At 41.3% G+C, this 16,768-nt stretch overlaps 1 protein-coding gene across 1 annotated transcript in view; it reads left to right on the top strand.

Moving 5' to 3' along the window:
• Positions 1-12,957, top strand: part of LOC113406102 (membrane-bound transcription factor site-2 protease-like) — a 40,353-nt gene extending 27,396 nt beyond the window's left edge. The window contains exons 7-11 of the mRNA XM_026648814.1: positions 502-682; positions 4,492-4,586; positions 6,883-7,078; positions 12,194-12,269; positions 12,735-12,957. Of these exons, the coding sequence (XP_026504599.1) occupies positions 502-682; positions 4,492-4,586; positions 6,883-7,078; positions 12,194-12,269; positions 12,735-12,957 (771 nt within the window). The remainder of the gene's footprint in view (positions 1-501; positions 683-4,491; positions 4,587-6,882; positions 7,079-12,193; positions 12,270-12,734) is intronic.
• The last annotated feature ends 3,811 nt before the right edge of the window (positions 12,958-16,768 follow it).

The raw sequence follows: 16,768 nt of genomic DNA on the forward strand, positions 1-16,768 counted from the left end.
CTTGATGCCTGTCACTTTTACCTTTCTGGGATAAAAAAGGAGCTGACATAACTGAGGACCTATGTGGGAAGAGAAAGGGAGGATTCCCTGGTGTTCTCCAACATTATGGCTTCACTCCCCCAGAAGTATAGGTGAGCCCTGCTTGTCCGAAACTCTGAGGCGTCAGCTTCTGTTTCTTGAATCTAAAATGAGTTTTTTAAAAAGCAAACAAAACATTCATTTGAATGAAACTAATTGCTTGAGGATTTCAGATGTCCCTTGAGAGATTTGGATAATTGAGGTTTACTTGTATATGAAATGAGAGGCTCTTTGTGGAGGAGTTTGTTTTCCTAATGCCCTGCCTAAGATTAAAATAATCAGGTCTAATAAATTCTGAGGTTTTCTCTTTCTTCAAAAAATAGTTTATTAGCTTAAGTGTCTGTTGGACATTCAGAAGAACTATAAACTAATCCCAGCATTATTAAGAATGGTAGTGTGTCTGACTTCCTTTTTCCTTCGCAGGATTCTCCTGCCAATGGACCTAGAGGTCTTTTTGTAGGGGACCTTGTAACTAATCTGCAAGACTGCTCAGTTCGTGGTGTGGAAGACTGGAATTCCTGCCTAGGAGAGATCTCGCGGAAGACACAAATTGGGTACTGCATAAATGCAGCAACCCTACAGCAATTAAGCTTCCCAGCCAGGGGTATGATTATTTGTATACTCCTTATAAATGCTCCTTATAAGTACTGTCTATTATAATTTCATCATCTCTTAAAGATTAAGTTTGATTTAGGATTTGTTAATGGGTCAGATTTTTGGTTCATCAAGTCTGGTATCCTGTCTTTGGCATTGACCAATATGCAATTCCTTTTTAAGGAGGTGGAAAAAGAATTAATTTCTCTTATCTTCTGGTCATTTTAGTGTGTGGAATGATGAATGAGCTTTGATTACCTCTTTGTAAGATTGCATATACAGTTGTTGCCAGTAATAATCCAGCTACAGTGTTCATCTCGGGAACCTTCTGCAGTAGTGAATTCCTAGGTTGGCTTATTGCTTTGACTGATTTGGTAGGAAAACATGAATGCTGTGAAGGTGTGTGGAGTATAAGGTAACAGTGCTCTGTATTATGATTGCTGTTGCAGATCATCCCACTATGATAAGGGCTGTTTTTAAATTTTTTTTTTTACAAAATCTTTGTGAATTGGGAATTATTTCTATTTCTTGATTCTGGGTGTTCCATCTAGAGCAGTGGTCTCCAACCTTTTTACGCACAAGATCACTTTTTGAATTTATGTGCAACCCAGGATCCACCCCGCCCCTTCCCCGAAGCCCCGCCCCACTCACTCTGTTCTTCCCCGCCCCCGGTCACTCACTCTACCCCACGGTCACTCACTTTCATCAGGCTGGGGTAGGGTGTTGGGGTTCAGGAGGGGGTGTGGGCTAGGGCCAAGGGGTTCAGAGTGTGGGAGGGGGCTCCGGGCTGAGACTGGGGCAGGAGCTTGGGGTGCAGGAGGGGGTGCAGGGTCCAAGCTCTGGGAGGGAGTTTGGGTGCAGGAGGGGGCTCCAGGCTGGGGCAGAGTGCAGGGGTGCAGGAGGGAGTATGGGGTGCTGGCTCTGGAAGGGGGCTCAGCGCTGGGGCAGGGACTCGGGGTGCAGTAGGGGGTTCATAGTGCAGGAGGGGGTTTGGGATGCAGGCTCCTGGATGGGGCTCAGGGTTGGCCTCAAGCAGCTCCCGGTCGGCAGCGCAGCAAAGCTAAGTGCCCCAGCCTCATGCCACTCCTGGAAGGGGCCAACGTGCCCTGCGGGGCAGCACGTGGCTCTGCGCACTACCCCTCTCTGCAGGCACCGCCCCTGCAGTTCCATTGGCCATAGTTCCCCATTTCCAGCCAATGGAAGCTGCGGGGGCGGTGCTTGCAGGCAGGAGCAGTGTGTGGATACTCCTGCCCCTCCCCACTCGCGGGGTCATGCTGGCCGCTTCCGGGAGCGGCATGGGGCCAGGGCAGGCAGGGATCTTGCCTTAGCGGCAACCCTGCCACACCACCAGACTTTTATCAGCCAGAGATCACAATCAACTGGGAGAGTCATCAGGATGACCAGTTGATCGCGATTGACTGGTTGGTGACCACTGATCTAGAGGTTAGTCTTCTATCCCTTTCTGGTTTTGTTCATACATTACAGTGCCTTTTACTATAAGAGCTTGGCCCTTAATGAAGAATATAGATTAAGTAAAACTAGGACAACAAGCAAAATCTAAGTAAAACAAAAAATTAAAAATCAAGCTAAACTAAACTAAACACAGACTAAACCATGTCTTGCATGATGCCCAGGAACTTTTTAGGGTTTGGTTCAAGCAAACTGTGATGGGGACTGAATTCCAAAGGAGAGCGTCCTCAGCTGAACAAATCCTCCCACACCAACCTCGGGAAGTTTGTTTTAACTTTGACTGGACAGCAGTCACCTTGCAGTCATTCTTAACTGCCCTAACTCAGTAGAGAGAGGTTGGCAGTCTGTCGGATAACCAGGTTCTAGACCATTTGAGCTTCAAAAATTGTTACCAACCTTTTGCATTATACTTGGAAGTAAACAGGACGCCAGGCCAGCTCAAATGCTTGTGCACATGTGTTTTTGATGTGTACTGCTCTTCATGTGACATTCAGAGTGCTAATTCTGGTCCCAGTGGTCCCTTCTGTCTTTATAATCTATTAATCTCTTTTCCTATTATGTAAATCTGAAACTGATATCTCCAAATGATGCCAGGGGTCAGATCCCAAGCATTTAGACAAACTAATCATTTGAGTCACTCTCCGAAGGAGGTTAGGGCAGCCTTGCCACATGCCCTTAGTTGGATTGGGAGGGTAAGGGAGAAGCAATGCTGCAGTGTTTCCAGATCCCAGCCTACCAAACATAAATACAAGAAGATCCCTGCTGTCCACAGGAGTGTAATTTCAGAGACAAAGGTAATAAAACTGCATATTTTGTAACCCTCGTATTCCCATTTGGACTGAAGTCCCAGAGTTGATTCTAAACCCAGTGGTGTATTGTGTTAACCGCCCACAGTCCTTGCCACCACCCCATCAGACGAGTCTGTCTGCATTTCTTAGTGGTGAGCCTCCAGCAGTGATAGTCATTCCTTTGAAATGAAATGAACTCAGTTATTCAAACTGCAGTAGCTGTCGTTTGTCAAAATCTCAACAGTTCACATCTCAGCATCCTTTCTGTTAATACGTTGAATTTATAATGAGCCTATATTGCAAATGGACGCTAGGCACTTTACAATAAGACAAATACAGAATAAACAACTAAAACAGGTATAAAGCCATAAAGAAATCAGTGTGCCAAAGGCCTTCTGAAATAAAAACAATTTAAAATGTATTTTGTAAAGGAGCTAATTCCATGATCATCCACACATCAAAAGTATGTCATTGCCTAGTCCTAAGGCTACAGTGAAGAAAAACACTTCTGCACCTGCAAGCCCCCAGCTCCAAAACTCTGTGCTATTGGACCTCAGAGGGTACAATGGTATATAGGATGCAGGCAGCTCAAGCCTTGTCTGCATATAGAAGTTGCACTGGTTTAAAAACCTAATTTAGTTAAACTGGTGCAACTCTTTACATAGGCACTGTTGCACTGGTTAAAACTGGCTGGTATCCATTTAGGGCATGTCTTCACTACCCACCGGATCGGCGGGTAGCAATCGATCTATTGGGGATTGACTTATCGCGTCTAGTGAAGACGCGATAAAATCGATCCCTGATGGCTCTGCCGTCGACTCTGGAAATCCACCGCGGCAAGAGGCAGAAGCGGAGTCGACAGCGGCGCGGCACTGTTCGACTCACCACCGTCCTCACAGCCAGGTAAGTCGACCTAAAATACGCAACTTCAGCTACGCTATTCACGTAGCTGAAGTTGCATATCTTAGGTCGACCCCCGACCCCGTAGTGTAGACCTAGCCTTAGTTTGCATCACTAAGTCCATTTGAAATCAAATTATGATTGTCCACACAGGATTTTGCACTAGTTTAACTAAATCAGTTTAAAAACACACTTTTAGCTGAACAGGGCCTCAGAGAGCTGTCAGGGCCCCAGTCCATTAAAAGCTTTTAATGTTTTAAAAACTACACTTCGAAGTTGGGTCATTCCCACAGCCAGTGAAGGGAATGCAACAGCAGGCAGCAGAATCCCTCTGCTCACCATTGGTGCCAGCTGCAGGCAACAAATCAAACTATTTTGTAACAGTGTTCCAAAAATTGTAGTAGTCTATGTATTAAGGTGATAAGATCAGCCTGTTGGAGAGATGGCTGCAGTCTGGTGATGTTCTTAGGATGAAGAAACTCATTTACAACTATCGCTGACATCCAAATCAGGATCTCTGAATTAAAATAATTCATTATAATTCAGCAGGCTACAGAAATGATTGTTTGATTTTATTCAGAGACGTATGTATTTTTGTGATTTATTATGAATCTGTCATTCTGTGCTTGTCTAAAATTTAATTGGTTGTGTTTCTCTGTAGTCTACAGAAGACTTGATGGCACTGTTGAATGTTGTAGTAACAGCAGCCTCACCGATGTTTGCTTTTCATACAGCAATAACTTGGACAGCCACCTGGTAAGTTACTTTAGCTGATATTCAGATAGGTATCACAAATGTGCACATAATTATACAGTGCAGTGTGTAGCACCTTCTATCTGAGCATCTCAAAGCACTTGACAAATATTAATTAGCTAAGTTTCACAACATCCCTAAGAGGTAGGCAAACATTCATATCCCTATTTTCCAGCTGAGGAAACTGAGAGACTGTATGGTTGTGTGATTTGCCTAAGGCAGTGGTTCTCAGCCTAATTGCCATTGTGGGCCACATATGCAGCTCTCTGTGTGTTATGTGGGCCACATCCACACAATATATATATGCTTACCTGTATGACCCTCAGGATGTCACATGGGCTGCAGCTGTGTGCTGATTGGGCTGCAAGCGGGCTGTGGGTTGAGAACCACTTGTCTAAGGTCACACAAGGAATGTGTGGTAGAGGTAGAATCAGATCCCAATCCTTCTGGTCACATGTCTTTAGCCAGGGGACCGTTCTTTCTTACTTTGCTTATACACATCCACATTTTATACTTTGAAGGCACAACAGTCGTGAGTAAATACATGCGAACAAGAGACCAACAGCAGCTCTCGAGAGCAAGGGGGAATTGTTCAGCGTGAGCTCGATGCTGCCAGGTTTGAGCACTTTAGGCCCTGAAGCAGCAAAGCATTGGAATACATGCTCAGCATTAAACAGCTGAAGTCAGCGGTCTGCACACATGCCTAAAATTAAGCAAGGGCTGTGCTGGATCAAAACTCAGAGTGTTCAGCACCTGGCACCCTGTACTGCTAGTGGCTGTTGGCTGAAACCCCCGTTTTCCTCCTCCTCCTCTGACTTAATCATCTTGTAGAATATGGGAAAATGTTAAGTGCCGCTGGGGGATTTTACACGTCTCTCTATTAAAATATAGGAGCTCTGTTGAAAAAGTAAGTGTTTTGAAAGATGCCACATTGAGAGTGGTGGAGCAAATTCAGCAGTTCTTTCAGGATCCACAGGAAAGCGCAGGTAACAACAGTGCTCTGCCAGTGTTCCCCAGACCTGACCTGGAGTCACCACCTCAAGAAACAGAGAGGAGCTCATTCCCCAAATCCATTTGATCCCTGTGACGTGAAGCTTCCAGTTCCAGTGATATTTTTTGTGCGGATACCTGTCCACTACGAATTGGACATAACCCATCAGTTCATTTCGTCTTGGACACCAAATAGCCATCAGCTGTAACAGCCCCGACCTGCACTGGGTTCAGATAAGTCATTCACTTCTAGCACTTTGAGGTTCTTGGATGCATGGCTGCTGTTTAAGGGGGAACACTTTTTCAGGCTTTTGATGTGCAAGGGGTCTAAGATGGCTGCTCAGCTGCCTGAGCAGTTTTTTAAACTGCTACTTGCAGAACTGCACAGCAACAGCAGGGGACTTCTGAATGCTTTTTCCCATCCAGCATGATAGAGACTGGCATGGGGAGGAGCCTAGATTCCCAGTTAATGGGGAGAGACAGACACTGCCATGTGTGCAGGCCCTGTACTGCCAGTGTGGCTGTTGGCTGAAACCCTCTGACAGCCTCCCTTCCTTGAGCAGGGACAGAGAGGATGAACTGTTCCCCAGCCTGCCCTGAGGAACAAGAAGCAAGCCACCGTAAGCCTCTAAGAGGGGGTGAGGAGAAAAGATTCCATTTCCTCCTGGGTTCCACTGCCCTCTCCCTGTCCTGTGGCGAGTGGGAGAGAAGATCCTGGTCTCTCAAACTGCAGAAGGAGTGTGTATGGTAGGCAGACTCAGGAACGCACCATTGCATTGGCTGCTTCATTTCAGAATGATCTAAAACTTAGCCATCAAAAGTGCCCGGCATATTAGATTTTAGGATTTTTCTTTTAACAAAAGCTTTAATTTGCAGATACCATGGCTATAAAAACCAAAACCCCATAGACAGACTTTAGCTCAATGCTGTAGTAGGGTGATGTGTATTTCCTGTGGGCCTGCTTGAACCATCCTGTCCCTCCTATATTTAAATTTTCAGCTAATGTACATGTTTATACTAATCCTGCTTTTAATATGCACATACAAATACCCCTATGCCTTAATGGTAGAATGCCAGTCTGAATATGTTCGCACCTCTACGTTAGTGTATAGGAGATCTGCAGGGCATGCGAGGATATACCCATGCATCAAAACAAAAAGGATCAGAACAATATTCTTCGTATCCTGGCTTCAAATCGATGAAATCGAATCAACTTCTTCTGTTTTAAAAAGAAACATACAGAACAGTATGTTTATGATCTATTGTAAAATACCCTAAATTTGATAATTATTTAAAATGTCCTTTGCAGTATGCCTGTCTGCCAGCACGAAAAGCTATTGAGGCCAGCCAAGTCTGTCGAACCAACATGGATTGCCAGAAGGATTTTGTTCCAAGTTTGTGTGTGACACCTTCTTTAGAAAATCAGACGAGACTAATCAGAGTGAAACATCCACCCCACATTGACATGTTGTTTGTAGGACACCCAATGCATCTTCAGTATACAGGTTTGTATTATTTATGAGAGCATTTAAATGAAGAGGGTTATGGCATGGTTAGCTTTGGCAGACTGCTTGAATAAGGTATTGGAGGGCTTGCCAGTTTGCTTCATTTGTGCAGAATCCATTCCTAGCTCCATTCTATTGTTTCTTTCCTAGTTACAGCCAGTGGAGATGCTGGAGTAATTAGGAATAAAAGTGAAATGTGCACCATGCAAAGAGGTATAATTGTAATCGAAACAATCTATTAGGTGACTGCTTATTCAAAAAAAGCGTGAAAGGGACACTTCAACAGATCTCACTTGTCCTAACAGGTCCAATTTGTGCATTGTCCAATGTGTGACCTGCTCAAGGCTCTAGCACTCATCAAAAGCCTTTAGGAACCCCTGGATTGCAACATACACAATTGTTCCTTTAAACCCTGCCCAGTACCCAAATGTTGCTACAAGTCCACATGACGTCTTCCTTGTAAATATATAAGGGCTTGGTTTTGCCACCCTTACTCATGTTGAGTAGTTTTTTACTTAACAAGAAGTCCTATTAAAGTAAATGAGACAACTAATAGGTTAAGTTACTATTCATCACGAGTAAAGAGTATCCAAACCTAGCCCTATGTTATCAAACCTAATCAGTCTGTAAACAACGGACCAAATTCTGCCACCTTTACTCATGTTAGGTACTTCCTTACTCTGGGCTAGATTCTGACTCACTCCTATGCAGGCTATTCAGGTCGTGGGTCCAGACACATGGGAGCAAGTTTATTACCTGCTACGAGCAGGTGAGTGGAGAATGAGCAGACCCTTTGCTCCAGAGCCCACTCACTGGCCAGAATAGCCGAGCCAGCATGGGGTAGGTAGTGATTTGAGGCTGGTTTAGACAAGTAGTAAGTTATGCCCCCTCTCCAGGAGCAAGGAGAAAGCCGGGGAGGAATTGTGCCTCCAAGGTTTGTGTCAGATTCACAGTGCCTCGCAGGACAACTCTTGGGTGGTACAGTGTGCACTGCCCCTTGGCAGGGCTGTGCCTGAAGTCCCTATCTAGCCCTCTCTGAGAGGTCCCATTGAAACAGCGGGTTTCCTTATGAAGACCCCTTTTAGAAGAGTGTTCTTATTCGGAAGGAATTGAAGCACGTGTTAAAGTGGTTTCCTAACTAAGGGTAGTCTAAAGCATGAGCTCAAGTGCTCTCCTGAATCAGGGCTGGAGTTATGTACTGCTGAGTTTGAGTAACAAATGGCAAAATCAGGCCCTGTGTGAACAATGATTCTTTCATAAAGATGGCAGCCTTTATCTTCTTCGGCTGGAATTTGGCTGGGAGGAGAGGTTGTTTGGTGCAGATATTATTGAGTACTTTTAAAATTTGATTTTTATTGTATTCTATTTTTTACTCTTTATTGTTTGCAGTATATCCTGAAAGTCCAGAATATAATGTCTTTTTGTGTTATTTTTTGTCTTTTTTTCCACCTGGGAAGCATTGACATTTAATTTTATGTTTGCTGATATTTTGTTCAGTGTGCACCAGAGCTCTAAGAATAGTGTGTGATAATTATTTTAAGCCCCCTTTCTTGGCTTTCTAACTGAAAAACACACAACACTGTAGGTATTCTTCAAGCAGCTGGTATTGTTCTGTTGTGTTTTGCAATACCTTGCTGATGGAGTAATGGAATTTTAGTGGACATTTCCCACTAGACTAGGATTTCCACCCAAAAACTGCTTTTTATTGTCAAGCATTCAAGAAAGAAATGATCAGGAAATTACTAAATTGCTGCTGCACTTGTGACCTTAAAGTGTAGTTCTGCTGAGCTGAGCTGAAAAGTTACTTTATGAAAACAGAATTGAGGTTGAATGGTTTACTGTGTCTCAATGATTCCCTTCTCAAATGAGCTCAGTTTGCAAGTAAAAAGATGCTTTTTTCTTTAATAGCCATTACTGCAAACTCAGCTTAGAGTCTGAGTCAAATAGGGTTCTTTCCCTCTACCATATCAGCCCCAGTATCAAGATAATGTAAACCAGCGCTCAAATCCCATTGTGCAGCATGCAGATGCCCTATTGCCTTCAGTGGGGCTGTGCATAGGTGCAGCTGTCTGCCCAAAGCACTGTACAGTGCAGGTTCAGGGCCCAAAGCAAGCCATTTTCTTCTATGGATTGCCTGGCTGTAACTGATTGGAACTTGGTAAACAATTTTGTGATGATGCAGGAGGAGGGTCCCACTCTCACTCTTGGCTATATACATTTTAAAATAAGCATTTAAAAACATCCCTCATTTGTCAATAAAATAAGCCAGTGTGGCTCTTAATATTCACAGGGAGCAGATGTGCTAAATAAGAAGGTGACACTTTTACATAGTCATTTTTCAGAGTAGCCTTGTATTTAATCCTTCCACCTTTTGTGTCTGCGTTACAGTAATCTGTGAATAAACAATCTTTCTTATTCTCCAAGAACATTGTTTAAATTTCTACCGTTTATTTTTATACAGCTCTAGATAAACATCTTGTGATTTTTTTTCATTGTTTTCTACTTGCATTAATGTTGTTGTCATGATAGTCTTGAAGTACAGAGCAGCGGTACTTACTCCATAGCTGAGGTTGAAACTAGCTTCCAGTTATAACCTGGATTTTCCCTTTGAATGGGAGGCTAGTTTCTTCTTATAAACTACTATAATCAGGGCCTGCTCTAGGCACCAGCGGAGGAAGCACGTGCGTGGGGCAGCACATGCTAAGGGGCGGCGTTCCGTCCATTCTTGGGGCGGCACAGTCCGGGCGGCTTTTTCTTTTTTTTCCCCTTCGGCAGTTCGGGCAGCTTTTTTTTTGCTTAGGGTGGCAAAAATGGTAGAGTCGGCCTTGACTATAATGTCCTTAAAAGTACCAATTCCCTCTTAAATCTCACATATCCCATCTCAGCCCTGGTTGGACTTTTTCAGGGATATTTGATAAAGTCGGAAAATAAGTTTTTAAGTGATGGTATTTTAGATACGTTCATTGTTTGCTTTTTGAGCATTTGTCTTTTTTGGCTCGTGTGTTTGAAGTGATTTTGCCTGCAAACCCCAAACTTATTTTGTTGGTCTCACTAAGAAGAGGCACATTTTAATGTCGTGAAGGGTGTTATGGGAGGATTAAAAATATAAGGAATTATTTCATATATAAGGAGTAATTTTGCATATAAACGTTACCATTTATAATATATATGGTGCTTTTGCTAACTCTAGGACAGGGATAGTTAATTATTTTGTTTGTCAAAGTCCAAATTTCTTGGTCAAGGTATAATCAGGGTCCAGACTCCAGATAAAATAATAAAAAATAATAATAATGATAAAAAGTAAATAAAAAGATTTTGGAGTCCATTCAAAAGCGTCCTGTGGTCCAGATTTGACCAGCGGTCTGCCTGTTGACTACCCCTGCTCTAGGATATACTGCAGCAGCTGTTGGGTGGACCTGGAGGTAGATCATCATGAATTGCGGGCTAGGCAACTGAGGGGAAATGTGTGGGGTGGGAGTCTGGAAGGGCGGGACAGGGTCTGGTGCTTGAGGATTGTGGGGCATATTGAGTGGGTGCATGGAGTTATGCTTCCCAGTCTCAGAATGTGGGAGGAGTTTCTCAGAGGGGGCAAGACAGTGATTGGCTATAAAGGGGCACAGAGAACCGTGGGGGCATGGAAGGAAGGACATGGAAGAGGTTTAAGGAGCCAGGGGGGCATGGAATGGAGAGATGGCATGGATGATAAAGTACAGGCGATCAGGGTCGGGCATGGGTGGGGAGTATACAAGGAGAGAGAGGGCGGAGTGCATGCACAAGCCAAGGAGGTGGGAAGACATGGAAGAGGGTGAAGAACTATGAAAAGCAGAGGACATACAGGGGACTACAGGAGGTGTGAATTCAGGAAACAGACATCTTTTCTCCCTGTTAGTGTAAAATTGTTTAGATACAAAACTCCAAATTTTGCAATAGATAAAACTTCCCCATCTCCCTCTACCACCTGCTATCGCTATAGCCTGCTTATGTATAACACCTCATACCTCACACACCTCTCTCCTGTGGGCTTGCTTTTGCTTCATGGGATCTATTGGAGCATGGCATCTTTGCTTATACACAAGTTCAGTTCAAAATTTTGGTGTGTGCACTCACAGAAAAATCTTTTCAACTATGCTAAAATAGAGTTAAGGTTCAAAGTGAGTTTCAGTGGAATCCAGCTAATACTAAATCAGTCAATCAATCAATCATGTGTTCTTTACAAAACTTCCACAATTTCAAAGAAACCCAAATGTTGAAGGCAATGGAGACAACCATCAAGAGACACTTGCCTAATGACTGAGAACTCCTCATCGCTCATTAGCACCCCAAGTGACTTACATTGCCTGCCCAGAATGAAAAGTGAAACTTTGAGAAAGGTATAAATGATGGAGGTCAAGTCTGCACAGGAAAAAGTTTGCTGGAATATCTAGCGTTTGTTGGCAACACAGCTCCTTGTTGAGAGGCATCTTAAAGAGTTCTTTTGCCAGTATAGTTTATGCCAATTCCCCAAATAAACTAAGCAAAACTGACTACGGGACATTTTTGGCGGATAAAAGTACATGCACACTAGAGATTTTTGCTAAAAGTTTCATAAAGAACAGCACCCCTTACCGATATGATTCTAGCAAAAATTTCTAATGCAGACCTGACCTAAAAACAAGGGGCGTGGTTAGAATGGAAATTTTAACACAACTTTAACTGCCATTCTTTCTGTAATAGTCATTATAAGGTTACTCAAATCAGGGCTTAAACTACACAACATGTTCTTTAGGTGTACAAATGTTCAGTTGTGATGTGTCTGAAAGCATATAATGTGCTTTAGATTTGATGTTACATGCATATTATAAAGTACTAATTGTGTAATGTGGCGTGTTGATTTTTTCCTACCATCATTATGACTGCATCTGACTAAGAGATAATTAAGTGATTGTGCCAATGCGTTTTTTTAAAAAAAATCTGTATTTGGGATAGTTCTTCATCCTGTAAGAAGTGTGGAAAGCAAATAAAAATCAGATCTGCCATTATACACTGCTAATCTGAAACTAATTATGCTGTGTCCCTTGAATTGCCATTTGGTTTCATTTGCAGTTTTATTGCTTTTTCATTTTCTTTTTGTTTCAGTGAGCCTCAGCAGTTTTGTACCACGACATAACTTTCTAAGCATAGATCTGCCTGTGGTGATAGAGACAATGTGCAAGTATCCTTTGAAATGTTCTCATAGAACAACAAACAAATTGTTTGCAGTTTGCTGATCCAGCAAAATTTCAAGTGGATATCACTACTAGTTTTAAACAGGGCTGCTTCTACTTTGGTGTGCTGGACCACAGTTCCGAAGCATATCTTTAGGACATGAGCTCTGACCCATTCCCAAACTGATTATTTGCCCACATGCCTAACTCAGAATGAAACTCCTTGCTTCCTGATGTTTATAAGAATAATTTTGGTTACTTTTTTTTTTTGTTGTTGAACTCTTGAGGGTGAGTTTTTAGAGCTCTGATGAGAATAATAATTGCCTTGTTCTGTTCATTCCATCTGAAGCACCTGGCATCGGCCACTGTTGGAAAACAGGATACTGGGCTAGATGGATCATTGGTCTGACCCAGTGTGGCCATTCTTACAGTCCTATATTCTTCTGTTTTGTTCCTTAGCTAATCTCAACCAGATATCTAATTTCACTGTCAGGAGCCTTGGCAGTTATCAATGCAGTACCCTGCTTTGCACTGGATGGTCAATGGATATTAAACTCTTTCCTGGAAGCCACTCTTGCTTCACTGATTGTAGAGAAACAAAACAGAGAGCTTGTTGGCTTTTTAATCTTGCTTGCTGGCAGTGCACTTTTGGCTGCCAATGTGGCACTGGGACTTTGGATGGTGACAGCCCGATAGTACATTAGATACATTTCTGCATCTGATTACTTCCATGAATTCTCCAAGTACACACAAAGTAATGAAATCCATTGCCTTGTAAAACTTGCTCTGTCTGAGATAGGAATAACTTCCTTAAAATTCCATTGGAAGAAAGATTGGTGATTGGAGTTGTATGTTAATTTAACTCTGCAAAATCTTGTGCAGATAATTAATGGAAAAGTTGAAAGAATAAGAACTCTTCTCTTTTAATATAGTTTTCAAAGCACTGTGATCATTCTGGAGAAATTACACTGAAACAATTTTACAAGAAAAAGACTCAGGCTTGGTGAATTTAGATTCCAAAATGAAGGAATATATGTGACATTGAAGTCTTGTATACTGCGGGGGGGAGGGGGAGAAACCTACTTGAGCTCTGTTTTATAATTTGAATAAATATGAGATGCTCTGCATTGGCTCTGCTCAAGCAGTGCAGATTTGGGTTGTTGGTTTTTTTTAAATTTGGTGGTGTACCAATTTGGAACCTGAAAAACTGAAGTCTGGGCTCTTTTTTTTTTTTTTTATTGGTGCAAGGCCAAGTAAATTATTGCCATGTGTTCGTGAGGAGCGAGTCATCCTATCCTTTAGTACCCTTCTCTTCCAGCTGGCTGATCGGACTGGAAGCATGTTGTCCTCCCAAAGTAGATGAAATGTCAATTTCAATGATGCCAATGTCAGTTGAGAAATGGGTATGTGGAAGAATGACAAAACCCACCAATATGTTGTCTGTGTTCCTTAAAACATTAAGTGTGTAATATTGTGCACCACTGAGAATATTTTTGAAGATACTATTTTGCGCATCAGCAATAGCTTGAAATAATTTGAAGTTCTGGTCTCCCAATAAGAATCGTGATTCCTGGAATAATACTATGCAGATTTATTCAGAAGTGAGTGGTAAGGTTAAGTGTGTGTGTGTGTGTGTGTGTGTGTGTGATTCAGAAAGTTAAATGTTATACCTGTTTGTATTTAACAACCAAACTTGTTTCTGAATGTACATCCTCTGTAGCCATGTATGCAGTAGGATTGATATACAGTACCTCATTGTTGTTTGTCTCTTCCTAAAAGAGTTACTTTCCTTTATCAGTTTTCATTTTAATCAAAGATGTTTAGTTGATCTTGGTCTTGGGTCATAACTGAGCAGAAAAAAGAATATGGTGAACTATGTTGGCATGTAGCTTTGTCTTCCAAAATGTACAAGGGCCAAGTGATAGAAGCCTCTGTAATTTTAATTGAAGATTGAGTCCTATTCCCAGTGCTGCATGCATGCCCTGATAACTGTGGTATCCTGTATTTGACCATTGATATGTTACTCTATTTTCTCAGTGTAGAAATGTGGAACACAAATGGATTGCTATGAAAAATATATTCTCCTTAGATAATGTGAGCAATAATGCACAGGTTGAAAGAACATGTTCATTTACTTGGCTTTTTGTTAGTTTGCTTGACATGTCTTAGGCACATATATTTTGAATTTACCTCTTGCATTTTTCTCTGGTCTGTCTTCTGACGCATATTGTTTGGCATTGACCCTAACTCAGTAGAACTGATCAAATTTCTTATTTAATGGAACCATCTTCAGTAGTTTAAAATCAGATGATCACTTTGTATTTATTCGAGTTGCAGTACTGTTTTCTTCTCACATATAACCATTAATGCCATTATGGCAGCTTCAAAAATATTCTTTGCGTAAAGTTTTAAATATAATATTTTGTACATTAATATTTATCCTCACTGCAGATATTTGTGTGACAATCTGTGCAGGCACAGTACTCGTCTGAGTGTGTGGAAAAAGGAGAGAGAGAAAAAAAGTGCTCTTCAGTAACCAGCTGCAAGTCTACTATAACTGTTCTGCTAATATGCTGATGAATTGAGTCCCACTGCTCTAAAATTAATTGGTCACTTAATGTGTCACCTTTACATTTACTTTAAAAGAAAATACATTCAATTAATTTTGTTGTGGTTAGTGTTTATGAAAGGATCAATTCTGCCACCCTTTAGGCTTGTCTGTGTACAGCGTGGCAAAGGGTGTGATTTGTGAAGTGCTCGAACATGTTGCAATCTTATTGTCCCGGATAGACCCTACTGGTGCTCTCCAAAAGGTACCTAGTTCACGTTAACTTAGTCTTCTTGAGACCTTTTAGAGTGCGCCGGCAGGATTTACATGGGGCAGGGGGAGTGCAACCTGTTAGTGCGCTTTACAAATCACAGCCCTCTGGCGTGCTTTGCCATGCCGAGTAGACAAGCCCTAACTCACATGGAGTAATACGTTATTCTGTGAAAAGCCCCATTACTTTCAGTGGGCCAGATTGTGCCATCATCTTTTAAATCCCTAGTTCAACAAAGCACTTAAGTACATGCTCAAGCCCATCTCTGTTTAGGAAAGGACTTAAACATTTACTTAACTTTGCACATACTTAATTTCACTGAAGTCTAAGTTTTTCTGAATAGGGATAGATTTAAGTATGAGTTTACGTGCTTTGAAGTAGGGCCTACAGCCATTGATACTGAAATCAATGGGGAGCTTTGCTTAAAAGCTAAGACAGAGTGGGACTATTTGTGCACTACGGTAGTACCCAGCTTGAACTGGCCCCTAAACAAATAGCTACTCAGACTGGTTCAGCCTCATTGTCATGTAATTCTCTCCTGGCAAGTAAATTACTATAAAGGAAAAGTGCTATTTTGACAGTACATGTTGCTCTCATTATTGGATTTTTGTTTTTTGTGTTTTGTTTGTTTCCTGGGAAAGAATGCAGTTCAAAGAAAATGGACTGGGATAACTGACAGCTCTGTGGGTTTTTTTTAAACTTTTAGGTAATTTGTATTGCATAAAGGAATTTCACATTGATTCTTCCTTTAATGTTTCACTGACATGAAAAGCTAAAATGAAAATCTTCTTTTTGTGTTTTCTCTATATTTCAGTGGACTGATTAAAAGGCAGTTGCTCTTCTAAAATAGATTGCAGCAATATATTTACAGGATACATTGAACTGAGGAGTGTAAAAGACAAAATAAGTTGGTTTGGCTGGGTACCACTATTAACTTATATTCTTCTGTTTAAAAATCTGTATCAGATGGAAGAAGTACTGTCTAATGTTCAGAAACGTTGTAGGTAGCTCTTAATTGAAAACTGGCATAACTGTATACTTGTTACTGATCGTTACTGCAATTTGGGTTTAGTGTATTTGCTTTTTTTTAATATGGAGTATCACATTTTTATATCAATTAATCATATCTGTAGTATATTCTGATATAATTCTTTGGTATTTCATCTCTACTGGTAATTTCTTAATTGCAAAGTCTTAAATGCTTTACAGCATGTTAGAAAATAAAACTGGCACACTTCCTTTTGAGTTAATGGAGATGGGTGTCTCTAGGAAAGTTGTATATCAGCCTTGCAAAAAGGTCATTAAAATTTACCAGCTCAGGCACAAAATCTACTTACTCACCCTTTTAAATAATAATGAAACAACTAATTATGTTTCACTCACTGTCAAAAAAAAAAAAAAAAAATTCACCCAAGCAATAGTATTTTGCAATGCTAATGTTTATTCTGTGTTTGTGTGTACGTGAGCACATGCGCACACACTCGCTTGTTTACAGGTAACTTAAATCTGTAATCTCACATGTGTATGAAATGACTGGCTTTCTTTGGAATTCTAAAATTATAACTTTTAAAATTCTAAATTTATAAGTTGGTATATAAATCAAATACAGAATGAATATGTGTAAAGTTTTATTTACGTGAATTCAAACTAATTGCCTCAGCTTTTTTCTGCCCCTTGTGAGTAATACA

The sequence above is a fragment of the Terrapene carolina genome, unplaced genomic scaffold, assembly GCF_002925995.2.
Source record: "Terrapene carolina triunguis isolate 2854851 unplaced genomic scaffold, T_m_triunguis-2.0 Scaffold22, whole genome shotgun sequence".
NCBI lineage: Eukaryota > Metazoa > Chordata > Testudines > Emydidae > Terrapene > Terrapene triunguis.